The 16,794-nt window shown below is 47.1% G+C and overlaps 1 protein-coding gene across 4 annotated transcripts in view; it reads left to right on the top strand.

Annotated features, from left to right (window-relative positions):
• The window catches only part of hhat (hedgehog acyltransferase), a 446,467-nt gene that overhangs the window by 93,857 nt on the left and 335,816 nt on the right, over window positions 1–16,794 (top strand). For all 4 annotated transcript variants that reach the window (XM_072509767.1, XM_072509760.1, XM_072509778.1 and 1 more), the window contains exon 8: window positions 7,234–7,384. In XM_072509767.1, the coding sequence (XP_072365868.1) occupies window positions 7,234–7,384 (151 nt within the window). The remainder of the gene's footprint in view (window positions 1–7,233; window positions 7,385–16,794) is intronic.

Below are 16,794 nucleotides of genomic sequence, written 5' to 3'. Positions count from 1 at the left end.
AACAGAGGGGTTGCAATACTGGTGGGGAAGAGGGTGTCGTTCGAGGCACTGAATATTGTAGCGGATAATGGAGGTCGATATGTGATGGTGAGTGGTAGGTTGCAGGGGGTGCGGGTGGTACTGGTGAACGTATATGCCCCGAATTGGGATGATGCCGGATTTATGAAACGCATGTTGGGTCGGATTCAGGATCTGGAGGTAGGAAGCTTGATAATGGGGGGGACGGGGACTTTAATACGGTGCTGGACCCAGCACTGGACCGTTCTAGGTCCAGGACGGGTAAGAGGCCGGCTGCGGCCAAGGTGCTCAGGGGATTTATGGACCAGAAGGGGGGAGTGGATCCATGGAGCTTTGCCAGGCAGCAGGCCAGGGAATTTTCCTTCTTTTCCCACGTCCATAGAGCCTAATCCCGGATAGATTTTTTCATTTTGAGTAGGGCGCTAATCCCGAAAGTGGAGGGAACGGAATTTTCGGCCATAGCCATCTCGGACCACGCCCCGCATTTGGTGGAGCTGGAGTTGGGGGAGGAGAGGGACCAGCGCCCGCTGTGGTGCCTTGATGTGGGACTGTTGGCGAATGAGGGGGTGTGCGGACGGGTGCGGGGGTGTATTGAAAGATACTTGGAGGCCAATGACAACGGGGAGGTGCAGATGGGGGTAGTCTGGGAGGCGTTGAAGGCGGTAGTCATGGGAGAGTTAACCTCCATTAGGGCCCACAGGGAGAAGAGAGAGAGGAGGGAGAGGGAGAGGTTGGGGGAGATTTTAAGGGTGGACAGGAGTTGTGCAGAGGCCCCCGAGGAGGGGCTACTTAGGGAGCGACGGAACCTCCAGATGGAATTCGACCTGATGACTACAGGGAAAGCAGAGGCACAGTGGAGGAAAGCGCAAGGGGCGGTTTATGAGTATGGGAAGAAGGCGAGTCGGATGCTGGCACATCAGCTTCGTAAGAGGGAGGCAGCGAGGGAGATTGGTGGAGTTAGGGATAGAGGGGGGAATACGGTGCGGAGTGCGGTGAGAATAAACGAGGTATTTAGGGACTTCTATGGGGATCTGTACAGGTCTGAGCCCCCAGCGGGGTAGGAGGGGATGCGACGATTCCTCGATCAGCTGAGGTTCCCAAGGGTGGAGGAGGAGCAGGTGGCTGATTTGGGGGCGCCGATTGGGCTGGAGGAACTGGTTAAAGGATTGGGGAACATGCAGGCGGGGAAGGCCCCGGGGCAGGATGGGATCCCAGTTGAATTATATAGGAAATACATGGACCTGCTGGGCCCGTTGCTAGTGAGGACTTTTAATAAGGCGAGGGAGGAGGGGACCATGCCCCCGACAATGTCCAGGGCGCTGATTTCTTTGATCTTGAAGCGGGACAAGGATCCATTGCAATGTGGGTCGTATAGACCGATATCGCTCCTCAATGTTGACGCTAAGTTGCTGGCGAAGGTGCTGGCTACGAGAATTGAGGACAGTGTCCCGGGGGTGATTCATGATGACCAGATGGGATTCGTGAAGGGTAGGCAGCTAAATGCAGATGTGCGGAGGCTCCTCAATGTGATTGTGATGCCCTCGGTGGAGGGGGAAGCCGAGATAGTGGCAGCTATGGACACGGAGAAGACCTTTGATCGGGTGGAGTGGGAGTATCTTTGGGAAGTGTTGTGGAGGTTTGGATTCGGGGAGGGGTTCATCAGTTGGGTCAGACTGCTATATAGAGCCCCTGTGGCGAGTGTGGCTGCGAACTGGCGGAGGTTGGAGTACTTTCGGCTGTACCGGGGGACAAGGCAGGGGTGCCCCTTATCCCCCTTGTTGTTTGCACTGGCAATTGAGCCGCTGGCCATGGCACTGAGGGAGGCCAGGAAATGGGGATTGGTTCGGGGGGGAGAGGAACACCGGGTGTCGTTGTATGCCGATGACCTGTTGTTGTATGTTGTGGATCCAGTGGGGGGGATGGCGGAGGTCATGCGGATCCTTAGGGAGTTTGGGGACTTTTCGGGGTATAAACTCAACGTAGAGAAGTGTGAGCTCTTTGTGGTGCACTCAGGGGACCAGGGAAGGGGGATAGATGAGTTGCCGTTGAAGAGGGCGGAAAGGAGCTTTCGGTACCTGGGGATCCAAGTAGCTAGGAGTTGCTGGGCCCTGCACCAGCTTAATTCGACGCGGTTGGTGGAGCAGATGGAGGAGGATTTTAAAAGATGGGATATGCTGCCACTCTCACTGGCGGGTAGGGTGCAGTCGGTCAAAATGATGGTCCTCCCGAGGTTCCTCTTTGTGTTCCAGTGCCTTCCCATTTTGATCCCCAAGGCCTTTTCCAAACTGGTCAGCAGGAGCATCATGGGATTTGTGTGGGCGAATAAGACCCCGAGGGTGAAGAGGGTGTTTCTGGAGCGTAGCAGGGACAGGGGGGAGCTGGCGCTGCCGAATCTGTGTGGCTATTATTGGGCAGCCAATGTGGCGATGATCTGTAAGTGGGTAATGGAGGGAGAGGGGGCGGCATGGAAGAGGTTAGAGATGGCGTCCTGTGTGGGCACGAGCCTGAGGGTGCTGGTGACGGCACCGCTGCTGCTGTCGCCGACAAGGTACACCATGAGCCCGGTGGTGGCGGCGACGCTGAAGATCTGGGGGCAGTGGAGGCGGCACAGGGGTGAGGTGGGGGCCTAGGTTTGGTACCCGATTCGGGAGAACCATTGGTTCGTCCCGGGAAGGATGCATGGGGGTTTCCGGAGCTGGCATCGGGCAGGGATTAGAAGAATGGGGGATCTGTTCATCGATGGGACATTTGCGAGCCTAGGGGCGTTGGAGGAGAAGTTTGGGCTACCCCCGGAAACGCTTTCAGGTACATGCAAGTGAGGGCGTTTGTGAGGCGGCAGGTGAGGGAATTCCCGCTGCTTCCGGCACGTGGGATTCAGGACAGGGTGATTTCGGGTGTATGGGTCGGAGAAGGCAAGGTTTCGGCAATTTACCAGGAGCTGCAAGAAGAGGAGGAGGCCTCGGTGGAGGAGTTAAAGGGCAAGTGGGAGGAGGAGCTCGGGGAGGAGATAGATGCGGGTCTGATGCCCTAAGTAGGGTTAATTCTTCCTCCTCTTGCACCAGGCTCCGCCTAATACAGTTCAAAGTTACTCACAGAGCGCATTTGACAGGGGCGAGGTTGAGTAGGTTCTTTGGAGTGGACGACAGATGTGGGAGGTGCCCGGGGAGCCCGGCAAATCACGTCCATATATTCTGGTCGTGCCCGGCACTGGAGGGGTTTTGGAGGGGTTTTGCGAGGACTATGTCCAAGGTGGTGAATGCCCGGGTCAAGCCGAGCTGGGGATTAGCATTATTTGGGGTATCGGACGAGCCGGGAGTGCAGGAGGCGAAAGAGGCCGGTACTCTGGCCTTTGCGTCCCTGGTAGCCCGGCGGAGGATTTTGCTACTATGGAAGGATGCAAAGCCCCCCAGTGTGGAAGCTTGGATCAATGACAAGGCAGGGTTCATCAAGCTGGAGAGGATAAAGTCTGCCTTGCGAGGGGCTGTGGAGGGGTTCCTCAGGCGGTGGCAACCGTTCCGAGACTATCTCGCGGAGCGTTAGGAGGAGGTCAGCAGCAGCAGCCCAGGGGCGGGGTGAGGGGGAGGGGGGAAGGAGGAGGGAGGGGGGTTTCTCTTGGGGTGGTGTTTGGATTAAGGTGGGTTTTTTCCCCCCTATTTGTGCTTTTTACTGTTATATGGGGGTTACTGTATATGGGGGAAATCCAATGTATAATTTCTATTTGTGTTCTTGTTTCTTTCTTTTTGTTGGGGACTTTGTTTTGTTGAAAATTTGGTGAAGAACTTGAATAAATATATTTAAAAAAAAAAAAACTTTTCTACCTATCTTGGTGTTATAACCTGCCTGCTTACCATTGGCTGGGGACTAATGACAATCCCACAATCCTGTAGGAGTATGAGCTTCCCCAATGAGGGGGGCGGAGAAATCATTAGCAGACTCCCTGTATAAATAAAGCTGGCCAGTTTGGAACCAGCAGGAAGGAGTAAGCAGCAAGCGAGGTTGCTGCTGTTGTGTAATATATATATATATATATATATATAATATATATATATATATCTATATCTATATATGTTATTGTAAATAAATGTTATTTCTTTGTATCATTGAAACTCGTGCTGGATTCTTCATGGCCCTCACAAAACTTGGTATCTTGGCAAATTGCGCTATCATACATTTTATCCCTCTGTTCAAGTAGCTGATATAAATTTTAAATAGGTTAGCCTCCCCTGCTTCCTTTTAGATAACCAATCCTTTATCTAACCAAAAATGTCCCCCCTACCCCCGCACCGTGTGTGCTCTCACCCTGTGTAGTATTTTTGACGTGCCACCTTATTAAATTCCTTTTGGAATTCCAAGTACACCACATCTACAGTTTCCCCTTTATCCACCTTGCTTATTAGTTCCACAAAAAGGCGCATTTAATTTTCTCGAGTCTGAGAAACCCCACCATATTGTTAACCCATATCCCCGACTTCAGGGGCTCCGAGTCCCTCTGTCCTAGTAGGATCCGTCTCCAGGCCACCAGGGAGGCAAAGGCCAGAATATTGGCCTCTCTCACCCCCTGGGCTCCCTGACTATCTGCTTCATGTCAGATAACCAATCCTTTATATCTCTCTCTCTCTCTCTCTCTCTCTCTCTCTCTCTTCTCTTCCCCCCTCCCTCCCCCTTCCCCGCACTGTGTGCTCTCATCCTGAGTATTATTTTTGACATGCCACCTTATTAAATTCCATTTGGAAATTAAAGTACACCACATTTACAGTTTTTCCCTTTTATCCACCCTCCTTGTTAGTTCCTCAAAAAGCTCTAACAGATTATTAGTTCACAGAGTCATGTCAACTCTGCCCTCTCGCATTACAATTTTCTAATGAAACCTCCTTAATATTGGATTGGAGCAATTTCCCTATGACAGATGTTAGGCTAACTGGTCTATAGTTTCCTGCTTTCGTCTCCCTCATTTCTTGAATAAAGGTGTTACATTAGCTATTTTCCTATCCGCTGGAACCCTTCCAGAATTTAAGTAATTTTGTAAGATTATAATGAATACCTCGCTTATTTCTGCAATGACTTCTTTTAGACCCTAGGATGCAGCCAACTGGTCCTAGGTACTTGTCAGCCTTTAGGTCTAATAGTTTTCCCAGTACCTTTTCCCTGGTGATGGTGATTGTTTTAGATTTGCCCCACCCATTCACTTCTTGATTTACAAGCATCATTGGGAAGTTTTCTTGATCTACAGTGAAGGAAGGCACTAAATACCTGATCAAAGCCTCTGCCATTTCCTTGTTTTCCATTTTCCATTTCCCAGACTCACTCTGTAAAGGATCAACACTAGCTTTGGTTACTCTTTTCCTTTTGAATTCTTGTAGAAACCCTACCATCAGTTATATTGATAGCTCACTTTCTCACTCCTTTTATTTTGTCATTCTTCGCTGATTCTTAAAATCTGACCAATCTTCTGACCTACCACTGATACTTGCAGATGTGTACAATGTTTCTTTCAATTTCACACTATCATTCATTTTGCATTTAGCCCCTTAGGCTGTTACATCCTTCTTAATGAGTCTTTCTATTGCTGAGAGTTATTAAATAACTCCTTAAAAGTGCGCCATTGCATTTTATGATCCAGACCCCCGAATTACTGTCACAAACCGGACAGGGAGCAGTAATTTTTTGTTTCTAAGTTGGAGATCCAAGGTACTTACTAAGAGAATAAAGCTACAATATTCCACAGTTTTAGAACAAACATAATAAATTTTACTATAGCCAGAAAAATGAAACAATTTTGCCATATCAGTCTTGTACTCTAACATACAGAAGTAACACGAGGTACATGTAAATTAACAAACACCACACTGCATAATAAATGGCAGATGCAACCAAGACGGGTCCCACAGATTGCTCAGAAACCCATTCCGACATTGGTATCTACTATGAGTTACACAACTTTGTCTACCTCGTTGGAATACAGGCTTTTCACATTTGAACCGTTCTGATTCTGACAACCTCAACAAATAGTCACGTCCCAGGGTTTTAATCTCATTTCCTGTGACTTCGTACCACTGGATTTCTGTATCTGAACTCCACCACTAACACACAGACACAACTTCAGCTCTTCAGACATGCTGACAAAGGGTCGCTCTCACCCGCTTGCTTCCTGATGCCCCAGTGCTTGCAAGCCAACATGCGTACCGGGATGGGCTGGCGCCATCACCTGGGGGACCTGAGGGAGAATGGACAGGAGGTTGGTGGAAGGGCTAGCTCAGTCAGTAAGGACAGGTCCCCTGGTTGGAGCCCGGTGGTTCCTCACCTCTTCGGCGTCCGCCAGCCTCCGCATGAGTGACCGATCTGTCTTCAGCCACCCCAGTCACCTCGAGGGCACGGTTCTTGAAGGTGGGGAAGATCCTGATGTCTGGCAGACCAGTGCCACTCTGGGCCCTCTCTGGGAGAGCTTTTGCTGAGGAGACACAGAGTGGGCATCGTTAGCCTCACACATGTTTCTCAGTGGTGGGAGGGAGGGTGTGAAGGGAGGGTTGGGGAGTGGGATGGAGAGGCATTGATGTCTACTCACTCATGCTGTGTGCTGTATGTCATTGACCTTTCTTTCCTCACTGGAGGTCAGTCCTCCTGGTTACGTTCCCCAAGCTCACTTCACCACCACCCAGGCGGAACTGGCTGCCCTATGGCTGAGCTTCCTGGACCCTCGGGGGAAGAGGACATCCATCCTGGCCTCTACAGTGTCTAGCAGCCTCCCCAAGTTAGCCCCCCCGAATCTAGGGGCTGGTCTCCTGGGCGCCATTGTTGCAAGCCGGCTGGGGTTGGCTGAGCAAGTGGAGCTTAAATGCTGTTCGGCCTTGTTAGCGGGGTTTGGCAAGCACGACCCCAGCGAATCAGCTGGTGTGCCTTCATTTACGGGGAGAAGCCCGTGAGGCCTCATTACGTGGACCAATCAACGTTGAATAGCGTTGCCGATCTTGCTGGGCCGGGCAATCCCCGCGCGCTTTACAGTTAGAAACCTTTCCGGAGAATCGCGCCACATGTCTCAGTGGTTGCTTTCTTAGTCCATTGTTAAAAGATTGAATTGTCTCATGCAAAAGCTGTGAATATCCTATTCTTGCCACAAGGGGGTACTATTGCTAAACTCCTGGATTAACCCGTTATAACATGAGATATTAACAGTTCCAATGCAGATAATCATTTAACGTGTATACCTTTATCTCCTAGGTGGCCTTGGCTTTGCTCATGCACTGTTTTTCTATATGAAATACCTGCTGCTTTATGGCGTTCCATCAATTATCATGTGTCTGGATGGTATTGAACCACCAAAATTGCCAAGATGTACCAGCAGTTTATACAGTTTTACAGGAACATGGAAGTAAGTTGCACAGTTAATTTTCGAAAGTAAACATTAAGAACAGAATGAGATCTTGCAGGTGCAGTTGTACTGGCTTCGGTTTCATTCGATTTATTGTGATTTTTAAATTATTTTATTTGTGTATTTTGGCTCAGGAATAATTTTACAAGGTTGCTTTACAAGGTTTAAATGCAATTTCATTTGGGCGGGGAATGCAGAGAGAAGGTGCTGGGCTGGAGCAAGGTGGAGGGGGTTCTGTGGGTAAGGATGGAGACAGGCTCTTGCAGAGGGTCAGGATTGCGGATGCTAGCAAAGGCGCCGCTCCCGATGGTTCCTGGAAAGCACTGGGTGAGTCTGGTGGGGGTGGCTACATTGAAGATTTGGAGGCAGTTCAGTTAGCACTTTAAGCTGGGGGGCCGGGTCAGGGGCATGCCGATTAGGGAAAATCATGAGTTCAAGCCGGGGAAGATGGATGGGAGGTTTCGGGGATGGGACAAGAGTGGGAGCAAGAAAATGAAGGATTTGTTCCTAGGAGGGGCGATTTGCGAGGTATTGTCTCAGCGATTTACGGGAGGATTCTTGAGGAGGATAGGCTGTCCATGGAGGGGATTAAGATGAAGTGGGAGGAAGAGTTTGGAGTGGTGCTGCAAGAGGGACTATGGTGTGAGATGCTGCGAATGGTGAATGCCTTGATTTTTAGTGCGATGTTGGGGCTGATACATCTGAAGCTGAAGGTAGTGTACAGGGCGCACCTCACAAAGTCAAGGATGAGACGGCTGTTCGAAGGGGTGGAGGATGTCTGTGAGAGCTGTGGGAGAGGCCCCACAAACCATGTGTATATGTTTTGGTCCTGCCCGAAGCTGGAGAGGTTTTGGAGGATGGTGTTCAGCACCATCTTGGGGGTCTTGCATGTGGATGTGGAGCCCGATCCCCCAAAAGCCATATTTGGGGTGTCGGACCGGCCCAAGTTGCAGCTGGGTGCTGGGGCAGGTGTCTTGGCCTTCACCTCGCTGATCGCTCGTAGGCAAATCTTGTTAGAGTGGAGGTCAGCTTCTCCACCCTGTGCCTCGGCACGGTGGCAGGGTACCAGCTGGAGCTTTTGACCCTGTAAAAGGAGCAGTTTGCACTGAGAGGGGCAAAGGAGAGGTTCTACAATTGTCGGGGTTTCTTTATCATGCACTTTCGGGAGTTGGTTACTGTCGACTGGGGGCGGGGGGGGGGGGGGGGGGGGGGTTGTGTGGGTGTTTTTTGTTTGTTTGGGATTGTCTGGGGTTGTTTTTGTATTGTGAAAGTGTTGAAAATTTGTCAAATAAATGCAATTTAATTCATTCATTCAAGTTTGGGTTATTAACAATGTGCAACATCCAAAAGAAATCAAACACTCCACTTTTCAGAACAGTAACGTTTGAAATTAAAAGGGAACTATCCTGCTTTGATCCTCCTGAAATGGAATATCATTACCAGAAAAGTCAGACACTTGTCTACTAATTTATTTCACAGAATCATAGAATGTACAATGCAGAAGGAGGCCATTCAGCCCATTGAGTCTGCACTGGCCCTTGGAAAGAGCACCTACTTAAGCCTACACCTCCACCCTATCCCCGTACCCAGTAACCCCACCTAACCTTTTTCGACACTGAGGGCAATTTATCATGGCCAATCCACCTAATCTGCACATCTTTGGACTGTGGGAGGAAACCGGAGCACCCGGAGGAAACCCACGCTGACACGGGGAGAATGTGCAGACTCTGCACAGACAGTGACCCAAGCCGGGAATCGAACCTGGGACCCTGGAGCTGTGAAGCAACTGCGCTAACTACTGTGCTACTGTGCTGCCCATTTATCCTGCTCCAACTCTCATCTTTGCACCTGGCAGTAGCAGGAGGTAGGAAGAGCTTGGGAACACTATCTAAACTTGAGCATGTTCATTTTTATTAATAATAATAATAAGAATCGTTATTGGCGTCACATGTAGGCTTACATTAACACTGCAGTGAAGTTACTGCAAAAAGTCTCGAGTCGCTGCCAACCATCAATCTGCATAGTGCCACTAATTTGTTGTCTGCCATTTGACTCCATGCACCTGAAGAAAGCTAAAAATAAAACATGAAATAAATAATCTTTATTGTTACAAGTAGGCTTACATTAACACTGCAATGAAGCTACTGTGAAAAGCCCCTAGTCACCACATTCCAGCACCTGTTCGGGTACACAGAGGGAGAATTCTTAGCTGGTACAGGAATTGAACCCACGCTGCTGGACCTTGTTCTGCATCACAAACCAGCTGTCTAGCCCACTGAGCTAAATGACCAAGTTGACAGGCTTATGGGGTGGGTGTTCATACCTATGATGGTGCTGCTATTGCTGTCTCCACTTAAATTAACTAACCTTGTCCAGATCAGTGATCAAAACTGGCAGCTTCTTGGTCCATGTGGGTCATTACCACAGGCTCCAAATGCCTGAGCAAAATGGAAATAAAGTCAAATAGAAATCTGTATACAACTGGTTTAATTAAATTATATTAGTATTTTGTTCCATATTGATGAAATGGAATTTTTTGTGCTGCATGTTTATAAATATCAAATGCATTGCTGCAGATCAGTTGCTTACAGAGATCATCATATTCTTTCTGATGTGTATTCTGCAGCTTATGGAACTAAAAAGATTCAATTTGTTAAAATGGGCTTATCAATGAGAGAGGGCAGAAACCATCAAAATTGTCCAACTACATCTTGGAAATGACGGAACCATTTTGCATATAAAATTCTTGGAACAAATAGATATTGAATTGCGTGTTAATTTTTACCCAATGTGATATTGATGTGGAACACTGAGTTAAGCATTTACTTCATCAGTGTGGTTAAATAAACAAAGCAATATTGAGGAAATCAAATATAGTTCTATAAATTATTAATTTCTCTCTGCTTTTCCCTCCTCCAATCCTGAAGGTGCTATTGCTGCTAAGAAATCCTAAATTTCACTGTTGCCAAATTTCATTTGTAGACCATGGAAAAATGGCATTGTGACAATTCACATCTTGGAATTCAAAACAAAAGACATATTTTTTAAAATGGCAGTATATTTGTTTGGTTAATACTCATATTATATTGACCTTGACCTATCAGAAATTTCTCATGAAAAATATTTAAAAACCGATGTTATGACTTGAAGCAAATGTGGGGTTCTATTTGTCAATAGATGATGACAACAACCACAACTATTTCTATCATGGTCATTAGGTACAGAGAAATGTCTTTGAGGCATCACCAACCTACCTCGTCAATCTTCACCAACCTACTTGTTGTCGATGCGTCTGTCCAAGGCAGTGTCAGTACGAGTGACTACCGCACAGTCCTTCTGGAGACAAAGGTCTATCTGCACATTGCATTGTGCGGTACTATCACCATGATAAATGTGATAGATTTTGAATAGAGCTAGATAGCCCAAACTGGGCATCCTTGAGGTGCTGTGGGCCATCAGTAGCAGAAGAATTATATTTAACTACAATCTGTAACCTCATGGTCTGACATATCCCCCCCACTTTACTATTACCATCAAGTCAGGGGATCAATCCAGGTTCAATGAAGAATGCAAGGGGGCATGCTAGAACCAGCACTAGACGTGCCGAAAAATGAGATGTCAACCAGTTGAAGCTACAATACAGGATTGCATGCCAAACAGCGCAAGCAGTGTGCAAGATGGACGTGATCTAAGCCCTGCAGTCCTACCACATCGGTCATGAATGGTAGTAGACAATAAAAAAACTAATTGAAGTAGGATGCTCCACAAATATTCCCATCCTCAATGATAGTGGAGACCAGATCACCAGTACAAGATACATGGCTGAAGATTTTCAGCTGCCTTCAGCCAGAAGTGCTGAGTGGATGGTCCATTTTTAGCTTCCTCCTAAGGTCTCCAACATCAAAGATGTCATTCTTTATCCAATTTGAAACGGCTGAAGGCACAGGATACTGCAAAGTGAATTGACCCTGACAACATTCCAGCAATGGTCCTGAAGACTTGTACTCCAGAACTAGCCATGCCCAGCCAAGCTGTTCCAGTACAGCTACAAAACTGGTAGCTATTTGGCAATGTGGAAAATTGTACAGGTATGCATTGTCTACAGAGAGCAGGACAAACCTAACCCAATCAAATACTGTCCCATCAGTTTACTCTCAATCACCAACAAAGTGATGGAAGGTGTCAATGACTGTGCTGTCAAGCGGCACCCCTGCTCACTGACATTCACTTTGGATTCCGCTAGGGCGATTCAGCTCCTGACCTCATTACAGCCTTGGTGAAAGCACGGACAAAAGGACTGAACTCCAGAAGTGAGATGAGAGTGACTGCCCTTGGCATCAAGGCAGAATTTGACCGAGTATGGCATCGAGGAGCCCTAGCAAACCTGGAGTCAATGGGAATCATGAGGAAACTTTCCGTTGGTTGAAGTCATACCTAGCACAAAGGAAAATGGCTGTGGTTGTTGGTGATCAGTCATCTTCGCCTCTGGACATCACTGCCAGTGTGTCCTTGGCATAACCATCGTTAGCCTGTTCATTAATGTCCTTCTCTCCAGCATAGGGACACAAATGGGGATGTGCAGCACATTCGTGACTCCTCAGATCCTGAAACAGTTTGTGCCCATATACAGCAAGACCTGGAAAACATTCAAGTATGGGCTGATAAGTGGCAAGTTACATGCGCACCACACAAGTGCCAGGCACTGACCATCTCCAACAAGAGAGACTCCAATCATCTTCCTTGACATTCAGTGGCATGACCTTTGTTGAATCCCCCACTATCAACATTGATTAGACAAGAGGCTGGAAATTTTGTGACGTGTAACTCTCCTCCTGACTACCATCTACAAGGCACTAGTCAGGAGTGTGATGGAATACTCTCCACTTGCCTGGATGAGTGTAGCTCTGACAATGCTCAAGAAGCTTCACGCCATTGTAAGGGGCGTGCGTGAGAGTCTCTTACGGAGTCTCATTTGGGTTTGGAGCTGTATTCTGGATAGAATAGGAATGAGTGACAATGCCAAGTAATGTGTTAAAACCATAATTTTATTAAATATTGAATAATAATTATAATAATATGACCATTTTAATTGATATAAAAAGAGAAAGAAGTAAAAAGAAACTTTATTGAATGGAGAAATATATATATAATAATATGTGTGTGTCTATTATAAATGTCAGAAGAAAGGCATTTTTAAAGCACAGGCATCAGCCCAATTGGTCTGTTCCAAGACAACTCCGCAAAATGGATAACCCCAACTTGGTCTGTTCCACAACAGGACGCTAAATTGGTAAGAAAATCCCCTGGTATGTACGTTACTCCATCTTCGGAGTAACCTTGCATACGGGGTTGGACTCTTCGACCAGTCACTTCAGTGAACGTCCTCCATAGTCTTCAGTGATTGAGTATTCCACTCTGGCTACAGCCATGAATCCTGGAAGTCAGGGGCAGCACAGTGGCGCAGTGATTAGCACTGCTGCCTCACGGCGCTGAGGCCCCAGGTTCGATCACGGCTCTGGGTCATTGTCCGTGTTGAGTTTGCACATTCTCCCCGTGTTTGCGTGGGTTTCACCCCCACAACCCAAAGATGTGCAGAGTAGGTGGATTGGCCACACTAAATTGCCCCTTAATTGGAAACAAAATTGGGTATTCTAAATTTTTATAAAAGAAAATGAATCCTGGAAGTCCCTTGTAAGTCAAATATCTGGCTCTATTGTAGATTTTCTCAAAACAATGGGGCGGATTTCTGTGCCCCTGCAGTGTGTTTCTTGGTGGCCTGCTATTGGCCAGCAAACACCCGCCTCCAGTGAGTCTGGAAAAACATGGATCCTTATCAGCTCTGCTGACAGGAACTGCAAGGCTTTGCAAACTTCTCAATCCGAACTGCAAGGCTTTGCAAACTTCTCAATCCGAACTGCAAGGCTTTGCAAACTTCTCAATCCGAACTGCAAGGCTTTGCAAACTTCTCAATCCGAACTGCAAGGCTTTGCAAACTTCGCAATCCGAACTGCAAGGCTTTGCAAACTTCGCAATCCGAACTGCAAGGCTTTGCAAACATCGCAATCCGAACTGCAAGACTTTGCAAACTTCCCAATCCGAACTGCAAGGCCTTGCACACTTCGCAATCCGAACTGCAAGGCTTTGCAAACTTCGCAATCCGAACTGCAAGGCTTTGCAAACATCGCAATCCGAACTGCAAGACTTTGCAAACTTCCCAATCCGAACTGCAAGGCCTTGCACACTTCGCAATCCGAACTGCAAGGCTTTGCAAACTTCGCAATCCGAACTGCAAGGCTTTGCAAACTTCGCAATCCGAACTGCAAGGCTTTGCAAACTTCCCAATCCGAACTGCAAGGCCTTGCACACTTCGCAATCCGAACTGCAAGGCTTTGCAAACTTCGCAATCCGAACTGCAAGGCCTTGCAAACTTCTCAATCCGAACTGCAAGACTTTGCAAACTTCTCAATCCGAACTGCAAGGCCTTGCAAACTTCTCAATCCGAACTGCAAGGCTTTGCAAACTTCGCAATCCGAACTGCAAGGCCTTGCAAACTTCTCAATCCGAACTGCAAGGCTTTGCAAACTTCGCAATCCGAACTGCAAGGCTTTGCAAACTTCGCAATCCGAACTGCAAGGCTTTGCAAACATCGCAATCCGAACTGCAAGACTTTGCAAACTTCCCAATCCGAACTGCAAGGCCTTGCACACTTCGCAATCCGAACTGCAAGGCTTTGCAAACTTCGCAATCCGAACTGCAAGGCTTTGCAAACTTCGCAATCCGAACTGCAAGGCTTTGCAAACTTCCCAATCCGAACTGCAAGGCCTTGCACACTTCGCAATCCGAACTGCAAGGCTTTGCAAACTTCGCAATCCGAACTGCAAGGCCTTGCAAACTTCTCAATCCGAACTGCAAGACTTTGCAAACTTCTCAATCCGAACTGCAAGGCCTTGCAAACTTCTCAATCCGAACTGCAAGGCTTTGCAAACTTCGCAATCCGAACTGCAAGGCCTTGCAAACTTCTCAATCCGAACTGCAAGGCTTTGCAAACTTCGCAATCCGAACTGCAAGGCCTTGCAAACTTCTCAATCCAAACTGCAAGGCTTTGCAAACTTCGCAATCCAAGCTGTTACGTATCTTTTGATGGTGTCTTCCCATCTGCCATCACTCAGGTTGTAGTTCATCAATCAAACACCATCTCCTGATAATCACCTAATAAGGCTACTCATTGTTTTGCCTGCAGTTCGAGGGTCATTGGGCTGTCCACAGTATCAGTCACAATGCAAAGATTTTTTTAGCAACGCATTGTCATGCGAGAGTACCTTTAAGACATGGATGTTTAAGCAATGTACCTTTCAGAAAACAGTGATATCAGAGAATGGGTGGAGCTGGGCTTTAGGTCAGCCATTTTGCAAGTTTTTAGTTTCAGTTTAAAAGCAGTGTCTGTGTGTTCCCAGAGAGCTACAAGTTTTGCAGTTTGGTTTGGCAATTTAAAAGTGCCTGGCTGGTTTCGCTGAGAGCAGTTTAAAAGTGCCTGGCTGTTTTGCTGTGAGCAGTTTAAAAGTAGAAAGCCAGGTTTGAGAAAGCAGCGTGGGTGTGTCTGTGGGTTTCCAGAGAGCTGCAAGAAGAAAGCAAGTTGCTGGAGCTGAAGTCACCAAGCTAATATATCTCTGCCATTCTACAGAAAATATATATATCATTTAACCTGATGTGATACTGTATAAAGGTGTTAGGTCTCTTGGAAATTTGAAGGAACATTTTAAGGAGTTATTTACTGTTACAATATTTTCTGAGTTATCTTTGAAGTAAGGGCTGTTAAGAGATCCAGTGTTTATTTAAGATGTTAAGTTGAGTTCATGGAATAAACAGTGTTTTGTGTTTAAAAACCCACGTGTTCATAATTGAAATACCAGCGAGGGAACAAGCCGCGTGCTAGGAAAAGCAACAAATATATTAAAGGGAGAGGTTGGTTGAACTCCATGATACATTTTTGGGTTCTGAAATCGCCTCGCCCATAACAGCATCCTAGATAAAAAAACAATGTTCAGTCAAAGCAACAGCTGTGAATATGCAAAAAAAAATCCTTGGGAGAAAGTCCAAGTCTATAGATAATACTGATTATATAATTGATCACTAATCAAAGTACAATCGCATCTAGGTTTAAATCAACGTTTACAAAGTTAAGATTCATCACAGGTTGACTTAAATTTCAAACGGTGAGCAAAAATAAAATTACAAAAAAATTAGTGATTGTGGCCTCCACCATCCAGCTCAAAGCAGCCCACTTGATCGCCACTGTAAACATTTATTCCAGCCACCACCGATGCACAGTGGTAGCTGCATGTACCATCTACAAGATGCATTACTGCATCTCACCAAAGATCCTATGACCTACCAAACTGATAACCTCTGCCAGCTGTAAGTACAAGAGCAGCAAATGCATTGTAATATAGTACCTTCAGAAGTTCTGAAGAAAAGTCATATAAACGCAAACCATTAATTCTGTTTCTCTCTCCGGAGCGGAGATGCTGCCAGACCTGCTGTGCTTTTTCTTGCATTTTCTATTTTTATTTCAGATTTCCAGCACCTCCTAGTATTTTGCTTCCACTATCTTCAGGTTCCCGTCCAAGTCACACACCATCCTTACTTGGGACTTCATATTGCTGTTCCTTTAATATTGCTGGACCAAAATCTTGTAATCCCCGTTCTATAACAGCACTGACAGCAGCGGTTCAGAAAGATGGCTCACTACCACCTTCTCAAAGGCAATTAAGGATGGGCAATAAAAGCTGACCAGCCAGCAACGCCCATGTCCCATGGGAAAAAAATAATGCAGGGATTCAGAGCGGGAAAGAACAAGGTCTGCACATAATAAACAGTACATGGAGGAACAAGTGCATCCGAGCTTTTGAAACATGGTATAGATGTTCGAGAACAAATCTCACACCTGGTCAAGGCGACTGAAAGAGTGACACAAGTTGTGGCACAGGGAGCAGGGAACAAATGGGTTGGTATTAAAGGACTGGAGTGTGTATGCTTAAAGATAAATTGGGGGGTACTTCCGGTGATGGCGGGCGGGAGCCGGCCGCACAATGGAGGGCTCCCGTTCGGGAACGGCATTTTCGGGGCTTTAAGCCCGGTCCCAGGGTCCGCGGAGGCGGCAGAAGCAGGGAGAAGGCACGGAGGAGGCACAGTGAAGACACAGGAGGAAAAAAATAACAAAGAAAAATGTCGAGGGTGAGCAAGAAAACGGCCGGAAAAAAAACAGCTAAAGGTCCGTCGGAGAGTGGAAAGGTCACCGCGGGGTCACCAGGAAAAATGGAGGCTGGAGCACCAGGGAAGGCCGCACTGCTTACGGCTGAAGAAATAACTACGGTGATGGCTGCGGAATTTGAAAAGCAAGTTGGCGCTGA

Source organism: Scyliorhinus torazame, chromosome 1 (genome assembly GCF_047496885.1).
Source record: "Scyliorhinus torazame isolate Kashiwa2021f chromosome 1, sScyTor2.1, whole genome shotgun sequence".
Lineage (NCBI taxonomy): Eukaryota > Metazoa > Chordata > Chondrichthyes > Carcharhiniformes > Scyliorhinidae > Scyliorhinus > Scyliorhinus torazame.
This window is presented reverse-complemented; position numbering and strand designations above follow the sequence as displayed.